The following is a 20,248-nucleotide window of genomic DNA, read 5'->3' on the forward strand; positions in this document are numbered from 1 at the left end:
TTGGCAGTAGACAGACCAATCATAGGTATACTTTCTAGAGCTCTGGCAGTCAATATCCAAGTGCAATAATTCTCTCCCAAATTAGGCTGAGGATATATAGTGGCTACATGGTATGTTACTAGATATTTAATTACGCCTCCCCCTTTTTAAAGATAAAAGCTGTGGCTAACTTTTGGCTAGTAAGGTTTATTTATGTGATTTGGGACAAGGTAACTAGATAAAAAAAAAAATCATGTTAGAGGAGAAAGAATAATGCCTTAAAATCCTAGCTTGGATGCAAAAGCAGGTAGGAAACTGTGGGCAAGTCATTTAGAATCTCAAGGTCTCAGACTTCATGCTTGTAAAAGGGGTTACACAAGATTATCTCTAGGGAATCTATGAATCCCTAAGATTCTCTGAATATAAAATAAAAATATTTACCACCCTGACCACTGAGAATTCTATTACTAAGCACAGCACTTAACTTACCTATAACTATAATACTCACAACAAACCAAATGGGTTAAGTGTCAACCAAATGAGTTAGCCAACACAGCCAAAATATGTTAGCCAACATATTTTACTGACCTTACTTAAGATATGGGAAAACTAGCAGTGTGCTTACTCAACTTCTTCAAAGACCAATAATTACCAAACAGTAAAATTCAATATTACGATATAGGCAGGAAGTTAAAGTATTTCTAATTACTTTGTGTTTGATAGTTTACAATGAAAAAGACATTCATTTTAAAGATAATGAACACTTAACATAGCAAGATGCCAATAGATCCCATTCCCAAGCTATCTTTGTAACAGAGAAAACCACCAGGGGACATTCAACACTTATGACTCAATTCCCATGTCTTTGGATGCCCAAAAGTTTAAGCAAGGAATCCAAACATGTTAGGTAGGAATATTACAGTACAATAAAGAATGAAAATTAACTTCATAGATTTGCACCAAACCATTCTTCTAACTATTCAGTAAGGGAAATGTCCTAGAAGTATTGCATAGTGACAGACTCACAGCATCTATTTTCTTAGATAATGTACAGTCCAGAAAATAGGCTTAAAATTTCAAATTGCCAAATAACCATGCCCTTTCTTAATTATAATGTATTTTCAAAGAAAGGATTAAATTACCTTTCTGAAAAATGCTAGTTATTTAAATTGTAATACATATTACAACAAATTACTTAGATATGCTATAGATTTTAGATACTAATGATGTGTTACCAGGAAAAAAAAAAATTAAACATTACCATTAACTTTTCACAAGAATGTCTAAATAGCCATTATATTTATAGGGTCACAGACAGAAAAGAGTTATAATTACAGTTGACCCTAGTACAATACGTGTGTTAGAGGCACCCACCCTCCTCTGTACAGTCAAAAATCCATGTATAACTTACGGTCAGCCCTCTGTAACTGTGGTTCCTCTGTATCTGTGGTTCTGCATCTGCGGATTCAACCAACTGCAGATTGTGTAGTACTGCAGTATCTACTACTGACAAAACTCCACATGTAAGTGGACCCATGCAATTCAAACCTGTGTTGTTCAAGGTTTGAATACCTGTGCTGTGTATAGTCTAATCTTCTATTCAAATTCCACGGCAAGAAATTCTGAACTAAAAGCAAAACCAAAATACATAGGTCAAAACATGAAACCATTTTTTACCTCAAGAATGTAGTTCCATCCCTTTTCATTAAAGACATCGTCTTGGAAATGCTCTTTGTACACCTCTTTGGCTTCCTGGATCTTCTCTTTGGTCACTACTTTACCTAAAAAAATAAACATCTCCTGTTTACATTTCTAAAGGCATGCTGTGAGTTGCTGAGTTGTCATAGGATTAATGTCTCTAGCTATTTCGCCCATTCAGTGGATTAAAAAAACAAGAACTGGGCTTCCCCGGTGGCGCAGTGGTTGAGAATCTGCCTGCTAATGCAGGGGACACGGGTTCGAGCCCTGGTCTGGGAAGATCCCACATGCCGCGGAGCAGCTGGGCCTGTGAGCCACAACTACTGAGCCTGCGCGTCTGGAGCCTGTGCTCCGCAACAAGAGAGGCCGCGATAGTGAGAGGCCCGCGCACCACGATGAAGAGTGGCCCCCGCTTGCCACAACTAGAGAAAGCCCTCACACAGAAACGAAGACCCAACACAGCCATAAATAAATAAATAAAAAAGAAACAACAACAAAAAACCAAAAAAAAAACAAAAAAAACCCAAGAACTGAGGTCAAATGATTCACCCAGAATCAACAGCAGAGTCAGAAAAGGAACTTGCACTTCTAACCACTCGCTCTAAGCATAAATGTTAATTTCTTATTTGAAAAGCAAATTTGCAAAAGAAGAGATTATTACATGTATAGTATTTTTAAAAAATCACAGTAATAAATTAACTTTTGGGAGATTTTTTAAAAATCTCTATTAATTTATACAGTCTTCAGATTTGAGAGTAAGCTTTTGATAGGTGGCTTTCCAGGTGAATCTGCTCACTTTATTCATAAAGGATGTCTTTGGGGCTGATAATCCAATAATTTTTACAATGCCTAAGTTTTTGCCCCCCAAATACACTTTTAGCTAACTTTATCTGTAAAATGAAGATAACAGTAGAGTACCTACTTTTAGAGTGGTTGTGAGGACGAAATGAGTTAAGACATCTGAATTAAAGCACTTAGAATAATGCTGGCCTATAACAAACAATATATTTTAGCTGTAATTAATAATAAATAACATTTTATAAAGTTTTTAAGCTGTAGAAAATTGAAGTGTGACATTAGTCTTTGGTAACTTTCTCTAAATAAGATCGCTAGTAAACTCATTTATAATATCTTGGGTAATCTTGTTGCAGTGAAGTACTTTGGATATCCAAGTAGACTTTCAATAGTATAACATATCTGAAGTATCTGATCTTAAAATTGCCAAGGTTATAGAAAAACGTCATTATCTGCATAAAATTCAAGTTATTCTGTATTCAATTCTGAGATTACTTTTATTTGAAAAGGTTAGAAATGAAATTTTCCAAAATGTATAAAAACCTTGGGAACTGTTTCCCCCCCCAAATACCATTACAAAATAAGACTAGAAATGGACTTTCAAATAAGAAAGCACAGAAATTATTTCAGGGATTTTTTTCTTCTTTAAAATGCATTTGAGGGACTTCCCCAGTGGTCCAGTGGTTAAGACTCTGCCTTCCAATGCAGGATGCAAGGGTTTGATCCCTGGTCTGGGAACTAAGATCCCACATGCCATGGGGTGCGGCCAAAAACTTAAAAAAAAATGCATTTGAGACTAAGTCCACCGTTACAGGTAGTTTTGAAAAACAGGCCTTTAAGGTAAAACTGACTAGCAAAACATATTCTAATTATAATTGCTACCACAATTCAAAATGAGATCCCAGGTCAGTAACAAATCCTTTATTTTGAATTAATGACTAAAGTCTATTAACAAACCAGATTAGCCTCAGAAAATTACTCACTTTTCTAAATTTATTCCCAGTCTTACTAGTTTTGGAAAATCTTTGTCATATTTAGAACACCAAGCACATACATCAAATTATAAAATTTAATGCTTTCAAATTAACATATTTCTAAAAATTCCAAAAGAACCCCTAAAGTAGTTAGGGTAATTAAATAAATATCAAACTAGGGCTTCCCTGGTGGCACAGTGGTTAAGAACCCGCCTGCCAAGGCAGGGGACACGGGTTCAAGTCCTGGACCGGGAAGATCCCACATGCCGCGGATCAATGAAGCCTGTGCGCCACAACTACTGAGCCTGCGCTCTAGAGCCCGCGAGCCACAACTACTGAAGCCAGCGCGCCTAGAGCCCGTGCTCCGCAACGAGAGAAGCCACCGCAATGAGAAGCCCCGCACCGCAACGAAGAGTAGCCGCTGCTCGCCGCAACTAGAGAAAAGCCCGAGCACAGCAACAAAGACCCAATGCAGCCAAAAATAAATTAAAAAAAAAAAATCAAAATTAGACTATTCAAAAAGGTACTTAAAATAATAATACAACAATATCGGAGGAAAACTATAATGAGGTATATAAAAGCAGTGTTTTAAACATATTAGGAAAAACAATACCTTTTAAGTACTTATTAAGAATGTACTGCAACCCATAAAATACTGTTTCCTCATATTTCACCTTCCTTATTTTGGAGTTTTCTGTCTTCTTTTCACGGCATTCAAAGTAGGAATAAACTTTGCTTGTGTTGGGTGGGTACTGTTTATAGTGAGTAACCTATATGAAAGAGAAAATACCTGAATTAGAAAATACCAGAAGAATAGAATGTAAATTATGATAAAAAGAGCCTGAAATTATTTAAAACCAGAGAAACTACACTTATTTGCTGTTGATCAGCTTCTTCTCCTGGCTATAAGGAACAAAAAGTAAGTATCATGCTTATTAAGATACTTTTAATAGTTCAGTATCTTAAATTCAAAACTGCAGGAGAGTATTAAATTTTATAAACAAACGGACTGAACTTAAGGAAGTACAAGGCCTCTAAGCTGGACACTTGGAAAAAAAATGCCAAGAAAGATCTCATTTACTCTTGGGGAACAGCCTTCATTCGGGAAAGAGAAGCAGCTGCCTGGGGGACAAACACATGATATAAAAGAATGAACTGAAAGCAGAATTTGGTACTGTTACTATTTAAGTGTGGAACTCTTGACAAGTCAATAGTCAATGACTTCTCACGACTCTCCTTCATCTGTATAATGAGGTACTGAAAATGACCCCTTCTAGTCTTCATAATGACACTGTGAAAACCTGGATGAAAGCAATAGCAGCAGCAGTGGAAAAAATATCCTGTTTTGTAATCTTTCTTTTTCTCAAATTACCTCTGAATTGGGAAATAAATGCCTATCCAATGCAACATCAAATCCTTATGAATTTAAAGATATGAAGAGGCATTATCACAACTTTCTCTTCCATGAATTTGGGTAAGAGCCACTGTTGAATATTTTTCTGTTTTTGTTTTAAGAAAAAAAAAAGCGAGTGTTCATTATAATGTGAATTTTATTATATTTTAATATGGTTACAACATTTTACCAATAAAAAATAACTGGAAGAATAGTGTATATTTTCCCATTTGAAAGAAGAGGAATAATAATGCCTTAAAGCTTAAGGATAGGGTGGTGAGTCAGGGTAATGGTGGAATAAATCTTTGCAGACCAAGTTTCATGGATGACCACTGTGAACATAAACCATTTTTTCTGTTTAGCTCTGATCTCAAGTTTAGGAAAACTACTGTGTTCCTTGTTTGGCTGCACAATCTCAATCCTAGTAAAACTTGGTTTTAACCTAAAGAAACTTTGTGGCTTTGCACAAAAATTCTAAAACGAATACAGAGAGAGAGAAAAAAGTCACAAGTGTTTAAAATATGTTTCCTTTCTAATAGAAGCAACTTGCAACTCTATAAAAATAGCACCCTGATGCAGCTTATAGGTAATCTTGCAGGTGAATCTTTATGTTAATATGTGGTTTGATTGCCTAAGTCAGGTAAGAGAGCTGGAACTTTCTGTTTTGCTCAGGTACACATATCTATATACTACAAGGTATACGGAGGCCTCATCAAAATCTACAAGTATATGTCAGTTTTTTTAAAGTCAGAACCCAGGGACTGATACCAGGGTAAATTTAAGATTTAAGAAGTAGCTAAGTGAAGTAGCTAATACAGAATCCAGAGCAATTAAGTCCACTAGCCGATTCACTAAAATGCAAAAACATGTGTATATATGAACGATACCATAATAATAAATGACTACTACTTTAACTACTTAAGAAACTGATTAGAAAAAGATATCACCACTTGAAAATGTACCCAAGATGTATATAAAAACGAAAATGTCCAGTTTATAATCTAAATAACTCCAACTCCCTTAGTGGGAATAAGCAGTGAGGTGGAAGAAAAGTCAACCACGATGAAGTAAAATTTGAAAAAAGTCAGATTCATAGCTGTGTCTCAACAGTTACATGTGACCTTCTTTACAGTTCAGATACTTAATGGTGCATCTTTATAAATTTATTTTTCCTGTATCAGATTTAAAAGTATTAGAAGGCAAATGAATTATTTTCATCTTCTGAGTAGACCAAGCAGTCAAAAGCTGAATGGAAATTGTCCCTAAGCTATTTAACTCCATCTTGGTCTAAAAGTATATTAAAAAATTTCCATCATACAAATACAGTTCCTGTTCAGGACAATAATTAAATATGTTTATAATTTTAAAGCTTTACTTCAGTTGTATTCTTTAATTATGGTACTTAAAACCCTTGCATAAATATTCAGAATGCCTCTCTGAAAACAAACGTTATTAAAAATACAAAATTGTCTAGGCTTGATTAGAAATGAAGTATGACTTCTAAAATCTTCTTTGGAGAAACTTAAGAAAACTGTTTCAGAATTTAGCTAAAGAATCTAAGTCACGTAAGGCAAACTCTCTGGCAATTAACTATGAAACGTAATTTACTATTAACTCCCTACTCACACCCAATATGTTTAAAGAGGAATAAAATAGTATTATTCAAATCTATTTATATTGGCATATACACATTGTTTTAATGGGAAAAAAATTTAAACAGAGCTTCTTAGTAAATATTTTCTAAGAATACAGCCAATAGATAATTCTAGTTTTGCTAGGTTTACTGTCCTCTTCATTTTACTTTCTGCTAAACTTATCACCCTGAGCCCCTTGGAACTTTCACCAGAAGATGAGATGCTATAGCAGAAATACAAATCAATAAACTGTTATTTTATAAATAGTTCATGCATTCACAAATATATACTCTGTACCAACTGTGTATCAGGCACTGTTTCAGATGCTGAGGATGGGGAAGTAAAATAGACTGACTAGCCCTTACTCTCATAGGGCTAGTGAGGGCTGAGAGATCATAAACAAAATAATTTGAGCTAGATGGATGCTATGAAAAATTAAAAGAAAATGATGGACCAGAAGGGGCCTGGGAGACTAAAGTGGAGGCCAAGAAGGCTTCTCTGAGATAGTAACATGTGAGCAAGGTCTAAATGACGAGGAAATAGGAAATATCTTGACTTCAGGGACAGAAGAGAATGAAGACCACTGTGGTTGGCGCTTAGAGAATGGGGAGGAGGTACATGGTAAGGTCAGAGAGAGAGAGATGCAGGGACAAGATCATGTAAGGCTCACAGGCTACCAAGGAGCTTGAATTTTACCTGAAGTGCAGTGGGAAGCCATTAGCATGCTTTAAGCTGGAGTGAATATGATCTGATTCACATTTGACAAGGATCAGCTTGGCAGAGATGGAGAATGGATTACGGGGTGACCAGAGTGGACACAGAGCATTAAGAGGCTATTGCCAAAGACTAGGTTAGGTGAGAGACCGGCTCAGTGTCTTTGGAGAAGTAGGCTGATAGATTAGATTTGGGAATAAAGAGGGGAAGGAATTAAGGATGTCTCCTAGATTTTTGCCTTGAGCAACTGAGTGAATAATGGTGCCATTTACTGAGATGGGGAAAGCCATGGAAGGACTGGGTAGGGAAATCAAGAGCTTAGTTTTAAATATGTTAAGTAAACACTAACAAAAAGTTTCATAATATGCAAAATTAAAGTGACCTGCCAAAAGGGAGCCCTTAAATCATGTTGTTTTTCAGCACTGCTTTGACTTACATAACTAGAGAAAATAGTTGTACAATAAATTTAAAATTATTTATAAGATGAAGAGAAAAAAACAAATTTCTCATAATATCCTCAGCAAACATTACCCCTAAAAATGTTTCCTCAAGTGGCACAGCCTTCCTGCAACTAACAGAGTACTGCCAGTACATAAATATATGTGTGGTAAAGAACAGAGGCACACAGAAAAATGTAGCTCTTCTAATAAAACTTAGCTTCACGGTTAGTTATGTGGTTGATTTACTTAATGAAAAAATAAGCTTCTAAAAACTGCAGTCCCAGATATCCCTGTATAACAGTTCAAGAGAGGTATGAGAAATATTTAAGTTGCATAGAATCTTTCTGTGAGAGCGAAGTATAATTTTCTCCTGAGTTTCTCTAGATTTCCCATAAGGGTGACATGATAATATTTCCAAGAGCTTTCCTCCCACAATGGGATCACATGACCAAAGGCAACTACTACTAACCTCCTTTTACAGTTAATCACTAAGAAATAATCACAAGCCAACATTTTAACAACACCATGTGTATGGAAGAGCACATGGAATAACGGACCCAAAGTCACAAACTAAGCTATGTTACCTATGTAATATCTAAGGGCACTCATAAGAGGCACTTACATTGGCTAAGACTCTCTGCCTCTTCAAAGGTAATATGCCAGAAACAGCAAAAATCATAACTGATTCTTTCCTCTTTTCAATATTATTCAAGATTTGTCAAGCCCTGGACTTCTGTTGCCCCAGAAAATAATTCATTGCTATTTGGCTTTTGAAGCAATAATAACTTCAAAATACAACTTAAGGATTTTTGGATTACATTATTTTGGTGAAGGGGATAAATTGTAAAACCAGCCATTATCATTATGCTGCCTCTTCCCTTAAATCAGGCAGAGTTCCCGGCAACTTGTACCTTTTTTTGCCACACCTTTAAGAGAGATTTCATAAACTGACAAAAAGGATACCAGTTTCTGGTATTTTTGTTTTGCAAGATACTCTACAATTATTACTGACCTAATCCAATCTTCCTATGAGGTATGTTCATGATTTACATACAGGATTTTATTTCTGTTGCCTGGGTTTTTCCTATAATTTATAATATAAAACTTACTGGAAAAACTCTGTCCTAAGAATGAACAGGTACTCTCTGACATACAAACTGCAGCAGGGCCACATGTCTCACAAGGCTTAGGCTGCCGCTGTGACCATACTTAAGTGCCTGTTCAGAAGCGGTGAAAGAGAAGCAACTATGAAAAATAGGAACAGCTCAGAGGAAGACACTGCGTAGCTAAAAGTCCAAGGCAGGACTAACTTGCCCATAAGATTCTCATTTATCCCCAAATCTTTTCCTCCAAAAAGCCCCAAATTAAGATTTGTTATTCCGCTACGAATGAGGAAGCAAGCTCTTTTTTAAAAAAAAGCTAACTTGGGTGCTTAATCATCATACATGAATTATACAGCCTTTTATAACTTTTCTAAAATCAACTTTCACCCATCTTAGATTGTAAGGGACATGTTTCGTATTTTATAATATCTAGTAGGCCTCCAATATTTATTAAATTAATGCATGAAAATGTGCTGAGTTCTAGATAACCAGTTTTAAATGACCTTTTGAGAAGCAACCCACACTGGACAGCACATTTTATAACTAACGTGTGATGTGGTTTAAACTGTAAATTGCTTAGGGATTACTTTCTTGTGCTATACATTATTTTTTTCCAACTAGGGCTCAATTGACAACATCATCCATTTTAATCTGCTAACAGGTAAAATGTTCAGAAATGTTAAAATGATTCTCTGCTGTAGTTTGTTACAAACATTATCTACATAGGAGGGGAAGGAAGAATGGAACAGAAATGAATCTTTTAATGATCCGGTTATACAGAAACTGATCAATGGCTATCCCAGAAATAAGTGAAAAAAATGACCTGTCTCTTTTATAAAAAAACATTCCAAATGCTTTTTAAGCACTGCAATGGCTAAGGCCAGCCCAAACGCACCTTTCTCTAGCTGGCCTAGCACAATGTAAATATAACACAGTAGATAATTTTCCTTTAAACCATTTTGAAAACATAAATGGTTAACACTTAAGTGTCCTTTTCATTTGTAACAAGAACCCAGGATAAAAATAGAAGAAACAACCACATTCACCTATTTCCTTAGTTCATCAATATGTATAATAAAGTATGAGATTACAGAAATGAATATGCATCTTAAATGCCTCTCCTTTGGCCCAAATTGTCCCAATCCCTCTGGAAAGGATACAAGTGAAAACAAAATTCCCACATGTTGTCATGCGCTTGGACACTATCCCATCTACTTGCAAAACACCTTTCTATAGTGCCTAGACAGCCAATTATCCTTGCTTCAGTTCTAGAAAAAATAAATCAACAATATTCTGCTCTCTTCCACCAATACATCTAAAGCTGTTAGCTACCTACTTTAACTGGCCAACAGTATGCAAGTACTGATAAGGATATGCATGTAACATTCTCATGTAATTTCCTAATAAAAGTGTAATTTCACCACTTCTAGACTCAAGATTACCATTTCTGTCTCCTCTTCATCTAAGAAGATAAAAAGCCGAAAATGATAAACAGGCTATAAGGACCACTAAAAGTGTAAGGAAAATGAAACTTAAAAGACTAAATTGTGAGTCTGCAATACACTACTTATTTTACTGTACTGCTGTAAACCACTGGTATAAAACATATCCTGACTGAATCCTCTTGAGGGTTTTTTTGTGGGGGAGGGAGGGAAATGAAATATCTTACAAAGATGATAATCTTCTTAAAAGGTTTTATATTCGAAAGGGGATAACATACACCAGTCTGACTTGCAAATTGACAGGAATAAACTTAATTAAATAGATGCAAATTCTGATAGTGTAGTTAAGAATGCCTTGCTAGCAGATTAGAAAACTTTAAGGTAACCACTCTTACCTTTCATCCCAGGAAATTGATGTTAAAGCAATTTACATTCCTTATATATAATGGCTAGAGGAACTACAAACCAAAGAAGCTTACACACTGTTTTGTAATGTTTAAACCATTTTGAAAATATAAATGGTTAACACTTAAGGGTCCTTTTCATTTATAACAAGAACCCAGGATAAAAACAGAAGAAACAACCACATTTACCTATTTCCTTAGTTCATCATTATGTATAATAGCGTATGAGATTACAGAAATGAATATTTATTTATTTAAATTTATTTATTGTATTTATTTTTGGCTGTGTTCGGCCTTCGTTGCGGTGCGCGGGCTTCTTATTGCGGTGGCTTCTCTTGCTGCAGAGCACGGGCTCCAGCAGCTGTGGCTCGTGGGCTCTAGAGCGCAGGCTCAGTAGTCGTGGCCCACGGGATTAGTTGCCCCGCTGCACGTGGGATCTTCCCGGACCAGGGCTCGAACCCATGTCCCCTGCATTGGCAGGCGGATTCTTAACCACTGTGCCACGAGGGAAGCCCTGAATATATACTTTAAACGTCTGTTTTGTTTTTAAAAGTTGAACCAATCAACCTCCGTTTACAGTTCCCATTTTCAATAAAATAAGTTACTACATTAAAAAATTTGAAAATTATTTTAAAGATTTAGTTAAGGATAAAGTTCTAGAAAACTATGCATGAGACCATTCTAAAATCACTATTAAAAATACTCAAAACACTATAATTGAACTAAGAGACCACAGAGGAGCACAAGTAAAAATATCCTTGATAGCACTATGATATCCTTGCAATTGTGTAGATTTCCACTTTAAAATTCCATTTAAAAGACCACTTGTTAAAGAAACCTGGTTCTACTTTAAATAATAACCCACCTAAACTATCATACGTAGAATCTTAAACCAGCTGGGAAGGAAAGTTCAACAGAGAACTTAAGTAAAATAGGATTCTCCAAAATACTTTACTGGAAAATTTAAGAAAAAACAAAAAGCAACAAAAACCACAACAAAAACCAAAATCTGAAAACATTATGCTTTAATCACTATATTCTAAACTACGATGCTGCTCAAGTAAAAACGAACATTTATTCTGCGAAAGTGGAGTTTCCAGTCTGACATGTCATCTTTTAGGTGTCCTGCCTAACAAAACTTGTTAGCAAAGTATAATCCAGTTTATTTCATATAATTTGGAAACTAGGGGAAAGGATATTTGCCGGATTTCTCTTTAATCACTCTTCCCTTTACAAATGTGAGTTTCAAATAAAATTAACGGGTCAGTTATACATGCAAGCGTCCAATAGCCATAGTAAGAGAATGTTGTGTCGCTTCTCTCTCAACAAGTTCTCCAAGGTTAACTACAGTTCATTTAACACCTCGTGTTTCACTTTCCTTTTCACAGAAATCTTGTAGTGGTCCTAATGGAATAAGGGCAGATCGGCCTTTCCAACAAGAGATAAGGAGCGTGAGTGATCACCAGGAGCAAAGGAGTTTGAAACGGAGCCCAGTGGAGTGGGACGGGGGAATCTAGCAGGGCTACCAGGGACAGATAAGTGTCCTCCGCACCCGGGCCACAGGCAGAGGAACGTGGCTGGCTGCTCTGGCACCCCTACTAGGGCTTCGCCCGCCCGTTCCTCGGGAAGGGGCGTACCTGCCGGCTAAGGGGTGAGCGCGCTCGACTCAGCTCCGCGGGGGAAACCCCACTTCTCAAACCCGGCTCAGTCTTTCCACCGTGGAACCCAAGGGGCCGTTACCTAACTGACCCGCTCCTCGGGCGAGCCCTCGCCCAGCCCGGCCCGGGGCCAAAAGGCCGCGCTCCTGCGGAAGACGTGAGCTCGGCCGGTGACGCCCCAGCCACCCCGGCCGCCGGCCCGCTGAGCCGAGCTGAGCCGCCCCGAGCCCCGGGCAGCGGGCGCGCGGCACCAGCTCGGGCCCGCCTCAGCCCCTCGCCGCGCCCCCCCCCACAACCACGCACCCACCAGGCCCCGCCTCCTGCCGTCTATCCCTCCATCCCTCCTCCATCCGCCTCCTCCCCACTGCGGCGCCAGCCTCACCTGCCCCTAGTCGCCGCCGCCGCCGCCGCGCCTTCCCTCGGGGCCGCCTCGCGCCACGACCCCAGCCCGGCCGCCCCTGCCCCGCAGCCTCGCGCTGGTCCCCGACGCGCCCTCTCTTCCTCCGTCACCTGCCCCCGCCCCGAGCTTCTACCTTGTACGAGTCGGTGGCCAGGAGGATGTTGAACTCGGCTTCTGCCGCAGCATTCATCTCGGGCCGGAGTGTAGGGGCCGCGCGCCGCGGTCTGCCCGGCGAGGCTGCGAGGAAGGAGAAAAATGGGCTTCACCGCGCTCCGTTGCTTAAGTCACCGCTCTGTCGGAGGGGGTGGGTGAGAGGAGGGGGAAACGGAGCTGGGAGGAGGGACCAGAAGAGGGCGGGCCTGGGAGCAGTGACGCGGCGGGGGAGGCGGTGCGCGCGCTCGCAGTCTAGGGACTCCGGCGGCCTCCTCACCCCGACTCCCCGCCCCCGCCCCATCGCCCCGGCAGGGACGCGAGGGGCGGGGCGCGGCTGCGCGTGCGCAGCGCGCAGGGGGCGGGGCGGGTAGAACGTGAGGCACGCTCCCTTCTCGGAGTCGCCCATCCCGGGAAGCCTGAGGCTGCGGGGCCGCCCCGGCCCGTGACCCGGGCGCCGGCTTGGCTTTCGTTTCCCTGCCCGGCGCAGTGGGGCGGGGCCGGGAGGGGGCGTTCCCAGCCTCGCCACCTCTGCGATTAGCCGGTTCGCCCGCCCCGCTGGCACCTTCCTATCCTACCCAGTCCTGGCCCGTTTTCTGAGTCCTCTTGAAGTCACGCCATCCGGCTAGGGGCCCAAGGAGCCTCCCTCTCCCCGTCTCCCCGTCCCCCTCGCGCAGTTACTCACCTTTGTCTCTGGCTCGGATTAAGGATCGAGCCTTTTGCCTCCATCCCTCGTGTCCCTCCTGGTCCTCCTAACCCTCGCTTTAAAATCTGAAGAGCTGCGGTGAGGAATAGGTCTGGGGGGCCCCTTTAATCTGACGCATCGACTCCGCTTTCCTCCAGCGCTATGGCTGAGCTCTTGATCCTCTGAGGATGTTTAGACTTTCCCCGAGAAAATAGCCTGCGCCCAAAGTCGGGGGTTGAATTCAATCCTCACAGATAATCAGAGGACAAGACCTAGTTGAATCTAATATTGCCGAGAAGTAAACGGCAACGAGCCAAGTCTTTGACAGGATGCGAGACTGACTTTAGTCATCGTTGTAATCGCTCAATCTTGGGAAACGGGTTGGCAACCTGGAAATAAAAAAGCGAGTGAAACGACGTCGGATGACTTCAGCCAAATGCGGACCATCCATTTGCGCAGTTCTCATACGTGGTTGCATTTTTGCGTAAAACTATGATTCCCTTTGTCCCCATGATCAATAGCTGCTTCTCTCTCTCTTTTTTTTTTTTTTAAGATTTAGGTTTTACAAGATACAAGTAGCTGGGAAAAAGCGATTTAATGAAAACCAGTACGGGAACTTTACAGATTGTCATTCAAATTAGTGAGAGTCTCATTTTATGGGGGTGGGGGGTCGGGGTGGAGGCTGTGAATTTAGAGTTTCATTGCGCGAAAACTGACACCGCTTCAATTAAAAGCAACTTCAGTCCAGACAATGTCACGGAGTCAGTACAGATTCCTGACAAATGCCTCCATCTATAGGTAGATGCAGTACAAGCAAAGATCACAGAAGTAGTGAGATATCCCTAGGCACTCACCAAGGTACTGAGATATCCCTAGGCACTCACCAAGGTAGTGAAAAATGCTAATGCATTTAGAATTATTTTCAACAACAAGGTTTAAAACAAACGAGGCTTTTTTGGTTGACCTTACGTGTGTTTACTATGGAAAATTACTTTTAAAACTATTTAAATAATTAAAATATTAAAAATTTTATTAGGGGAGATTCTGTTATATTAGTTTAAGCAGTGCCATTCAAAGAAGAAAAATGATCCTTTTTGCTCCTCTTAATTTGGAGCTTTTTTCCCTTCATTCATTTAAAATTTCTATAACCTACTTTACTTAAATGACAAATGCTTTTTGCTTAGCTTCCTGGAATCCATGTATGTATATAACTGACCATTGTTCTATGCACCTTATGCAGGAAAAAAAAAAAAAGAATTCTGATTACAAAGAGGGCTTTGTTTATGGTAGCATTTTTTTAAAAAAAGCAAAATAAAATTTGAACTGCATTCTTTGAGCTGAATTTACAGTTTTAAGGTGAAAAGGCTTAATATCAGTGCAAGTAAAAATGTTAATATTACATTGGCATTGCTTGTTAAACGCAGAAACTCATAAAGCCTGCACCCATATTAGCAACTTAAACCCTCACAGCAGTCTCCAGAGAGGAAAAAGAAGTCATGTTACCAATAGAAAATCACCATTTGTCTAAGGTAGAATTAGGCACACTCTATATGTAACTACATGGCTAAGCAGGAAGAATGTTGAGTTAGTCAGGATTTACAACTATGAAATTATCACCAAATACAAAGTCAAGGTTTCATTTTGAAATGGCCTCCCCTGAAGGACAATTTAACAGCTAGCATTTAGTATGTTTATCTAGTAGCATATAATAGATCTGAGAAACTGTTTCTCATAGGTCCCCGCAACATGACAAATAATGACGAAAACAAAGACTCAAATGGGCCCCCCCTCACTTTGTTCAAAGTCCTGGATTAATCTGTCATTCCTACCAAACAGCCAGTCAAGCTTGGTGAATTGGGCATCCAGCTCCTTGTCTATCTTCCTCAGAGAGCTATGAAAGGCCTGTGACTCATATATTTGATCAAAGCGGGTTTTCCTGCACCAGCCTGTTTCCACACACCCTTCCAGACAGCCTTTGGTACACTTTTGTATTTCAAAGCTGCCTCGGATATTCTAATCAAACCTGAGTTCACCTCAGTAATAACACTGGAGATGTAGGTGTGGGACTCACCCACCTGGAACTCCTGACAATGGTCCTAGCCATTACCCTACATAACTTTCTCTAGCCTTACCAAGGAGCAAAAGCTGTCACGAAGACAAATGTAAAACAGGAATTTTTAAATTAAACTTAAACCTTTTTCTTATTCAAACTTCCATGGCCCTTTGGGGACACCCCAGAGTTCTAATTTTGTAAGGAAAAGGTCTCATCTACAGAAAGACATGGGTCTTTGTGAATCTGATTATCGGCGCTGCTCAACCCTGACTCAGTTTGCTGGGTCCTCTACAATCACATAGAGACGCACAGAAAACTGCTGAGTCTTAGTCTAAAAGTATAGAAGTGATAGAGTAAATGTAACCCACATACAGGAAGAATTAGCACACATACATGGATTGTTCATAGACCTTCCATTACAAAATGTTCTGGTACACTTTCTATGGTCTTGTGGTCTGACTGTGCTACACTGTCCTAACCAATTATTTTCCTGGGCAAAGTAAGGAAAATGTGTACATGTTATGATGCTATGAGTGGGGATTTGGATGTCATAATTACTTATAAATTTTGCTGATGGCCACTTTTAGACTCAATGGCCACAATCAATGACTGAGAGAATGAGACTGTGAGGACTATAAAAGACTGTCGAGATATTTTCATGCAGCGTTCTCCTAAGAGAGTTTTTATCACTGATGGTAGTATGTGGTACATATCAGTGGTACACAGATATGCATTTTTATTTCAATCATTATGTATTTATTTTTAATGAGTTTTAGAAAAATATAACTAGCACACAAAACTCAATTTTTTCTTGGGAATCATTACTTAGGATGAAGCCAAAGTTGATGGGCACTTGGACTGGTGAACTTGGTTATTTTCCGTGCCTTTCCTAACCTGTCAGCTGCTTTCATATCTTCAGCAGAAGACTGGTTTCCTTGAAGAAGCTAAACAGAAAAGGCTACATACTGTATGATCTCATTTATATAAAATTCTAGAAAGGCAAAACTAGTGTGAAAGAAAGTGATTGTCAGAGGCTGAGGCTAAGGGAAGCTGACTGAATGCAAAGGGGCATGAGGAAACTTTTTGGGGTAAAGGAAATGATATGTGTGATAGTGACTATACAACTGTTCACATATGTCAGAATTAATTGAAGTCTATACTTAAAATTGGTGAATTGTATTGTGTATAAATTATATCTCAAGAAAACTAAAGACTGGTTTTCTTGAAATCATTTAAAATATTTTCCCCCTCTTTTCCCATTCTGTTTTCTTATGTTTCCATTTCCATGTTCCCATTTTACTTTACAGGATTTGGAGATGAGCACCATTTTGCCCTCCTTAGAGAAAGGACAGTTGTTAGAACAAAAAAATCTTACAATTTGTGTGGAAACACAAAAGACCCCGAATAGCCAAAGCAATCTTCAGAAAGAAAAACAGAGCTGGAGGAATCAGGCTCCCTGACTTCAGACTATACTACTGATACAAAGCTATAGTAATCAAAACAGTATGGTACTGGCACAAAAACAGAAATATAGATCAATGGAAGAAGATAGAAAGTCCAGAGATAAACACATGCACCTATGGTCAACTAATCTATGACAAAGGAGGCAAGAATATACAATGGAGAAAAGACAGTCTCTTCAATAAGTGGTGCTGGGAAAACTGGACAGCTACATGTAAAAGAATGAAATTAGAACATTCTCTAACACCGTACACAAAAATAAACTCAAAATGTATTAAAGACCTAAATGTAAGACCTGATACTATAAGACTCTTAGACGAAAACATAGGCAGCACAGTCTCTGACATAAACCGCAGCAAGATCTTTTTTGATCCACCTCCTAGAGTAATGAAAATAAAAAAAGTAAACAAATGGCACCTAATTAAACTTGAAAACTTTTGCACAGCAAAGGAAACCATAAACAAAACGAAAAGACAACCCACAGAATGGGAGAAAATATTTGCAAATGAAGTGATAGACAAGGGATTAATCTCCAAAATATACAAATAGTTCATGCAGCTCAATGTAAAAAAAAACAAACAACCCAATCAAAAAATGGGTGAAGGATCTAAATAGAAAGTTCTCCAAGAAGACATACAGATGACCAAAAAGCACATGAAAAGATGCTCAATATCACTAATTACTAGAGAAATGTAAATCAAAACTACAATGAGGTATCACGTTACACTGGTCAGAATGGCCATCATCAAAAAAAAAAATCAACAATAAATGCTGAAGAGGGTGTGGAGAAAAGGGAACCCTCCTACACTGTTGGTGGGAATATAAATTGGTACAACCACTATGGAGAACAGTAAGGAGGTTCCTCAAAAAACTAAATATAGAACTACCATATGATCCAGTAATCCCACTCCCGGGCATATATTGTAATTTGAAAAGATACAGGCACCCCAATGTTCATTGCAGCACTACTTACAATAGCCAAGACATGGAAGCAACCTAAATGTCCATGGACAGAGGAGTGGATAAAGAAGATGTGTTTCATATATACAATGGAACACTACTTAGCTGTAAAAAATAATGAAATAATGCCATTTGCAGCAGCATGGATGGACCTAGAGATTGTCATATTGAGTGAAGTCAGACAGAGAAAGACAAATACCATATGATATTGCTTATATGTGGAATCTAAAAAAAATGGTACAAATGAACTTATTTAGAAAACATAAATAGAGTCACAGATGTAGAAAACAAACTTATGATGACCAGGGGGCAAAGGGGGGGAGGGATAAATTGGGAGATTGGGACTGACATATGCACACTACTATATATAAAACAGATAACTAATAAGGACCTACTGTATAGCACAGGGAACTCTACTCAATACTCTCTAATGACCTATATGTGAAGAGAATCTAAGAAAGAGTGGATATATGTATATGTATAACTGATTCACTTTGCTGTACATCTGAAATTAACAGAACATTGTAAATCAACTATACTCCAAGAAAAATTTAGAAAAAAAACAAGAAAGGATAGTTGTTGAAGTTGCTGAACATTTATAGAAGCCCAATGTCAAAAGGAGTTTCTTGCTATTGAGTAGGAAGCAGGAAAAGGAATACAATTAAGTTCAATAGGAATATAAAAACACCTAGTATATACATAGTAATGTACAAAGAAGCATGAAGACTTCAAAAAGAAATGTCACATTTGTCCTCTGTTCTTTTCCAAAGCAGCTACGAAGTGACTGGGATCTGGAGTTGGGGGAAATAAAACAGTACAGGTAGCTAATTCATAATCCCCAGTATATTCAGCATTGGACAGTAGAATCAAGATAAAACTGCATATACATATGACCCTTAAATACAGGAACAACTTCTAAGGAACAATCAAGGCCTGGATAAAGATCAACCACCTCCCACCCAACGTCCACACCCTGGACTTTTTCTCTACCAAGAACTGCTCCACCTGTGAAACCTTAAATTGCAGCCTTGCTTTCTTTGGTCAGTATATCCTGCTTTTCTCGTTCACTCACTCACTCTCCTCCTGGAACTTTGTTGCCCAGCATTTGCCCATAAGACTTCACTTTCCTCCTTATCTAGACCTAGCCCTGTTCCTTCTAGTGTCAGCATCATCTGTGGCCCCCTTATTTCCTAGTTGGCCCTCAGATCCTTACCTTTTTTGCCCTTAGACTATCCAGGCTGCTGAGCACCAGTAGGAAACGTCACACAGCCATGAATCTGTCATCCACAGCAGGACAATGCGGTGCTGCCTGGCAGTCCTTTTATTCCCCCCATTCCGCAGTCTTTCCCATTTTGCTCAGCAGTTTTTTGAAATGTTTACCTCTCTCCTCAAACTCTTTACCCTCAAACAACTCTCTTCCTCTTAGCAGAGGATAGAGTCCCCTATGTAACAAAAACCGAGGTCATCAATAGGAACTCCCTAAACTATAATAGCTATGAGAGCAGTGGTCTGTCTTTTTTAGAAGTCTATTCTCAGAGCCACGTGTAGTGCAAGGCACACAGCAGGGGTCTAGTAAATATTTACTGGCTGAATGGAGCTATTTCTATCACCAACAAAAGCAGGATGGACCTTGTGGTAGATTATATCATTTGCCCATGTTCAAAGTCCCTCTCTTTTGCATTGTTCACCCGTATTCAAAGTCCCTCTTCCACGTCGTCGTCCTATCAAACTCAGGCATGACCACAGGAATTGCTTTAGCCATGAAATGTGGACTGAGCTGATAGGCATCACTTCCCTGCAGGAGCTTTAACTCAGGCGTGGTTGCCATTCTCTCTTTTCTTTCTGCCACCAAGACTGCAGGGTTCCAGATAGGGGCTGAGCCACGAGCCTAAATCCTGAAATGTGGGTGACACCGAACCAAATCAGAGCCAACAGGCACTGGACGTGTAATGTGAGTGAGAAATCAACCTTTCTCGTTGTAAACCGTGATGATTTTCGAGGTTGTTACCACAGCATAACTAGGTTTATCCTGACAGATATAAGCCTCTACACACGTTTTCTTCTTTCTCCAGGCTCAGGGAAAGAGGTGCCCTTCTCTCTGCCCCAGGTTAGTCTCCCTCACCTGTGCTCTGGATCCGCCTCCTGCCCCCTCCCCCCCGCCATCTCCTTAGGTCCCATTCCTGTTAGTCATCACCCTTCTCTCTTCTGAACCTTCAAATGCCCCCTTTCTGCTGACTTCTTCCTGGTGTACAAACATAATTCAATCTCTCCCATCTTAAAACAAAACTGAAAGACCAATTTCCTT

At 39.5% G+C, this 20,248-nt stretch overlaps 1 protein-coding gene across 2 annotated transcripts in view; it reads right to left on the reverse strand.

Annotated features, from left to right (window-relative positions):
* The window catches only part of NAMPT (nicotinamide phosphoribosyltransferase), a 40,636-nt gene extending 26,922 nt beyond the window's left edge, over positions 1–13,714 (reverse strand). The window contains exons 1-4 of one of the 2 annotated variants that reach the window (XM_036863843.1): positions 13,470–13,714; positions 12,768–12,926; positions 4,060–4,216; positions 1,657–1,760 (exon numbers count right to left, since the gene is read on the reverse strand). In XM_036863843.1, coding sequence (XP_036719738.1) covers positions 1,657–1,760; positions 4,060–4,216; positions 12,768–12,824 — 318 coding nt within the window. In that variant the 5' untranslated portion in view covers positions 12,825–12,926; positions 13,470–13,714. Of the gene's footprint in view, positions 1–1,656; positions 1,761–4,059; positions 4,217–12,767; positions 13,136–13,469 lie in introns of those variants that run through there. The other variant, XM_036863842.1, reaches the window with a different exon arrangement.
* Positions 13,715–20,248: the final 6,534 nt, after the last annotated feature.

Source organism: Balaenoptera musculus, chromosome 9, assembly GCF_009873245.2.
Source record: "Balaenoptera musculus isolate JJ_BM4_2016_0621 chromosome 9, mBalMus1.pri.v3, whole genome shotgun sequence".
NCBI lineage: Eukaryota > Metazoa > Chordata > Mammalia > Artiodactyla > Balaenopteridae > Balaenoptera > Balaenoptera musculus.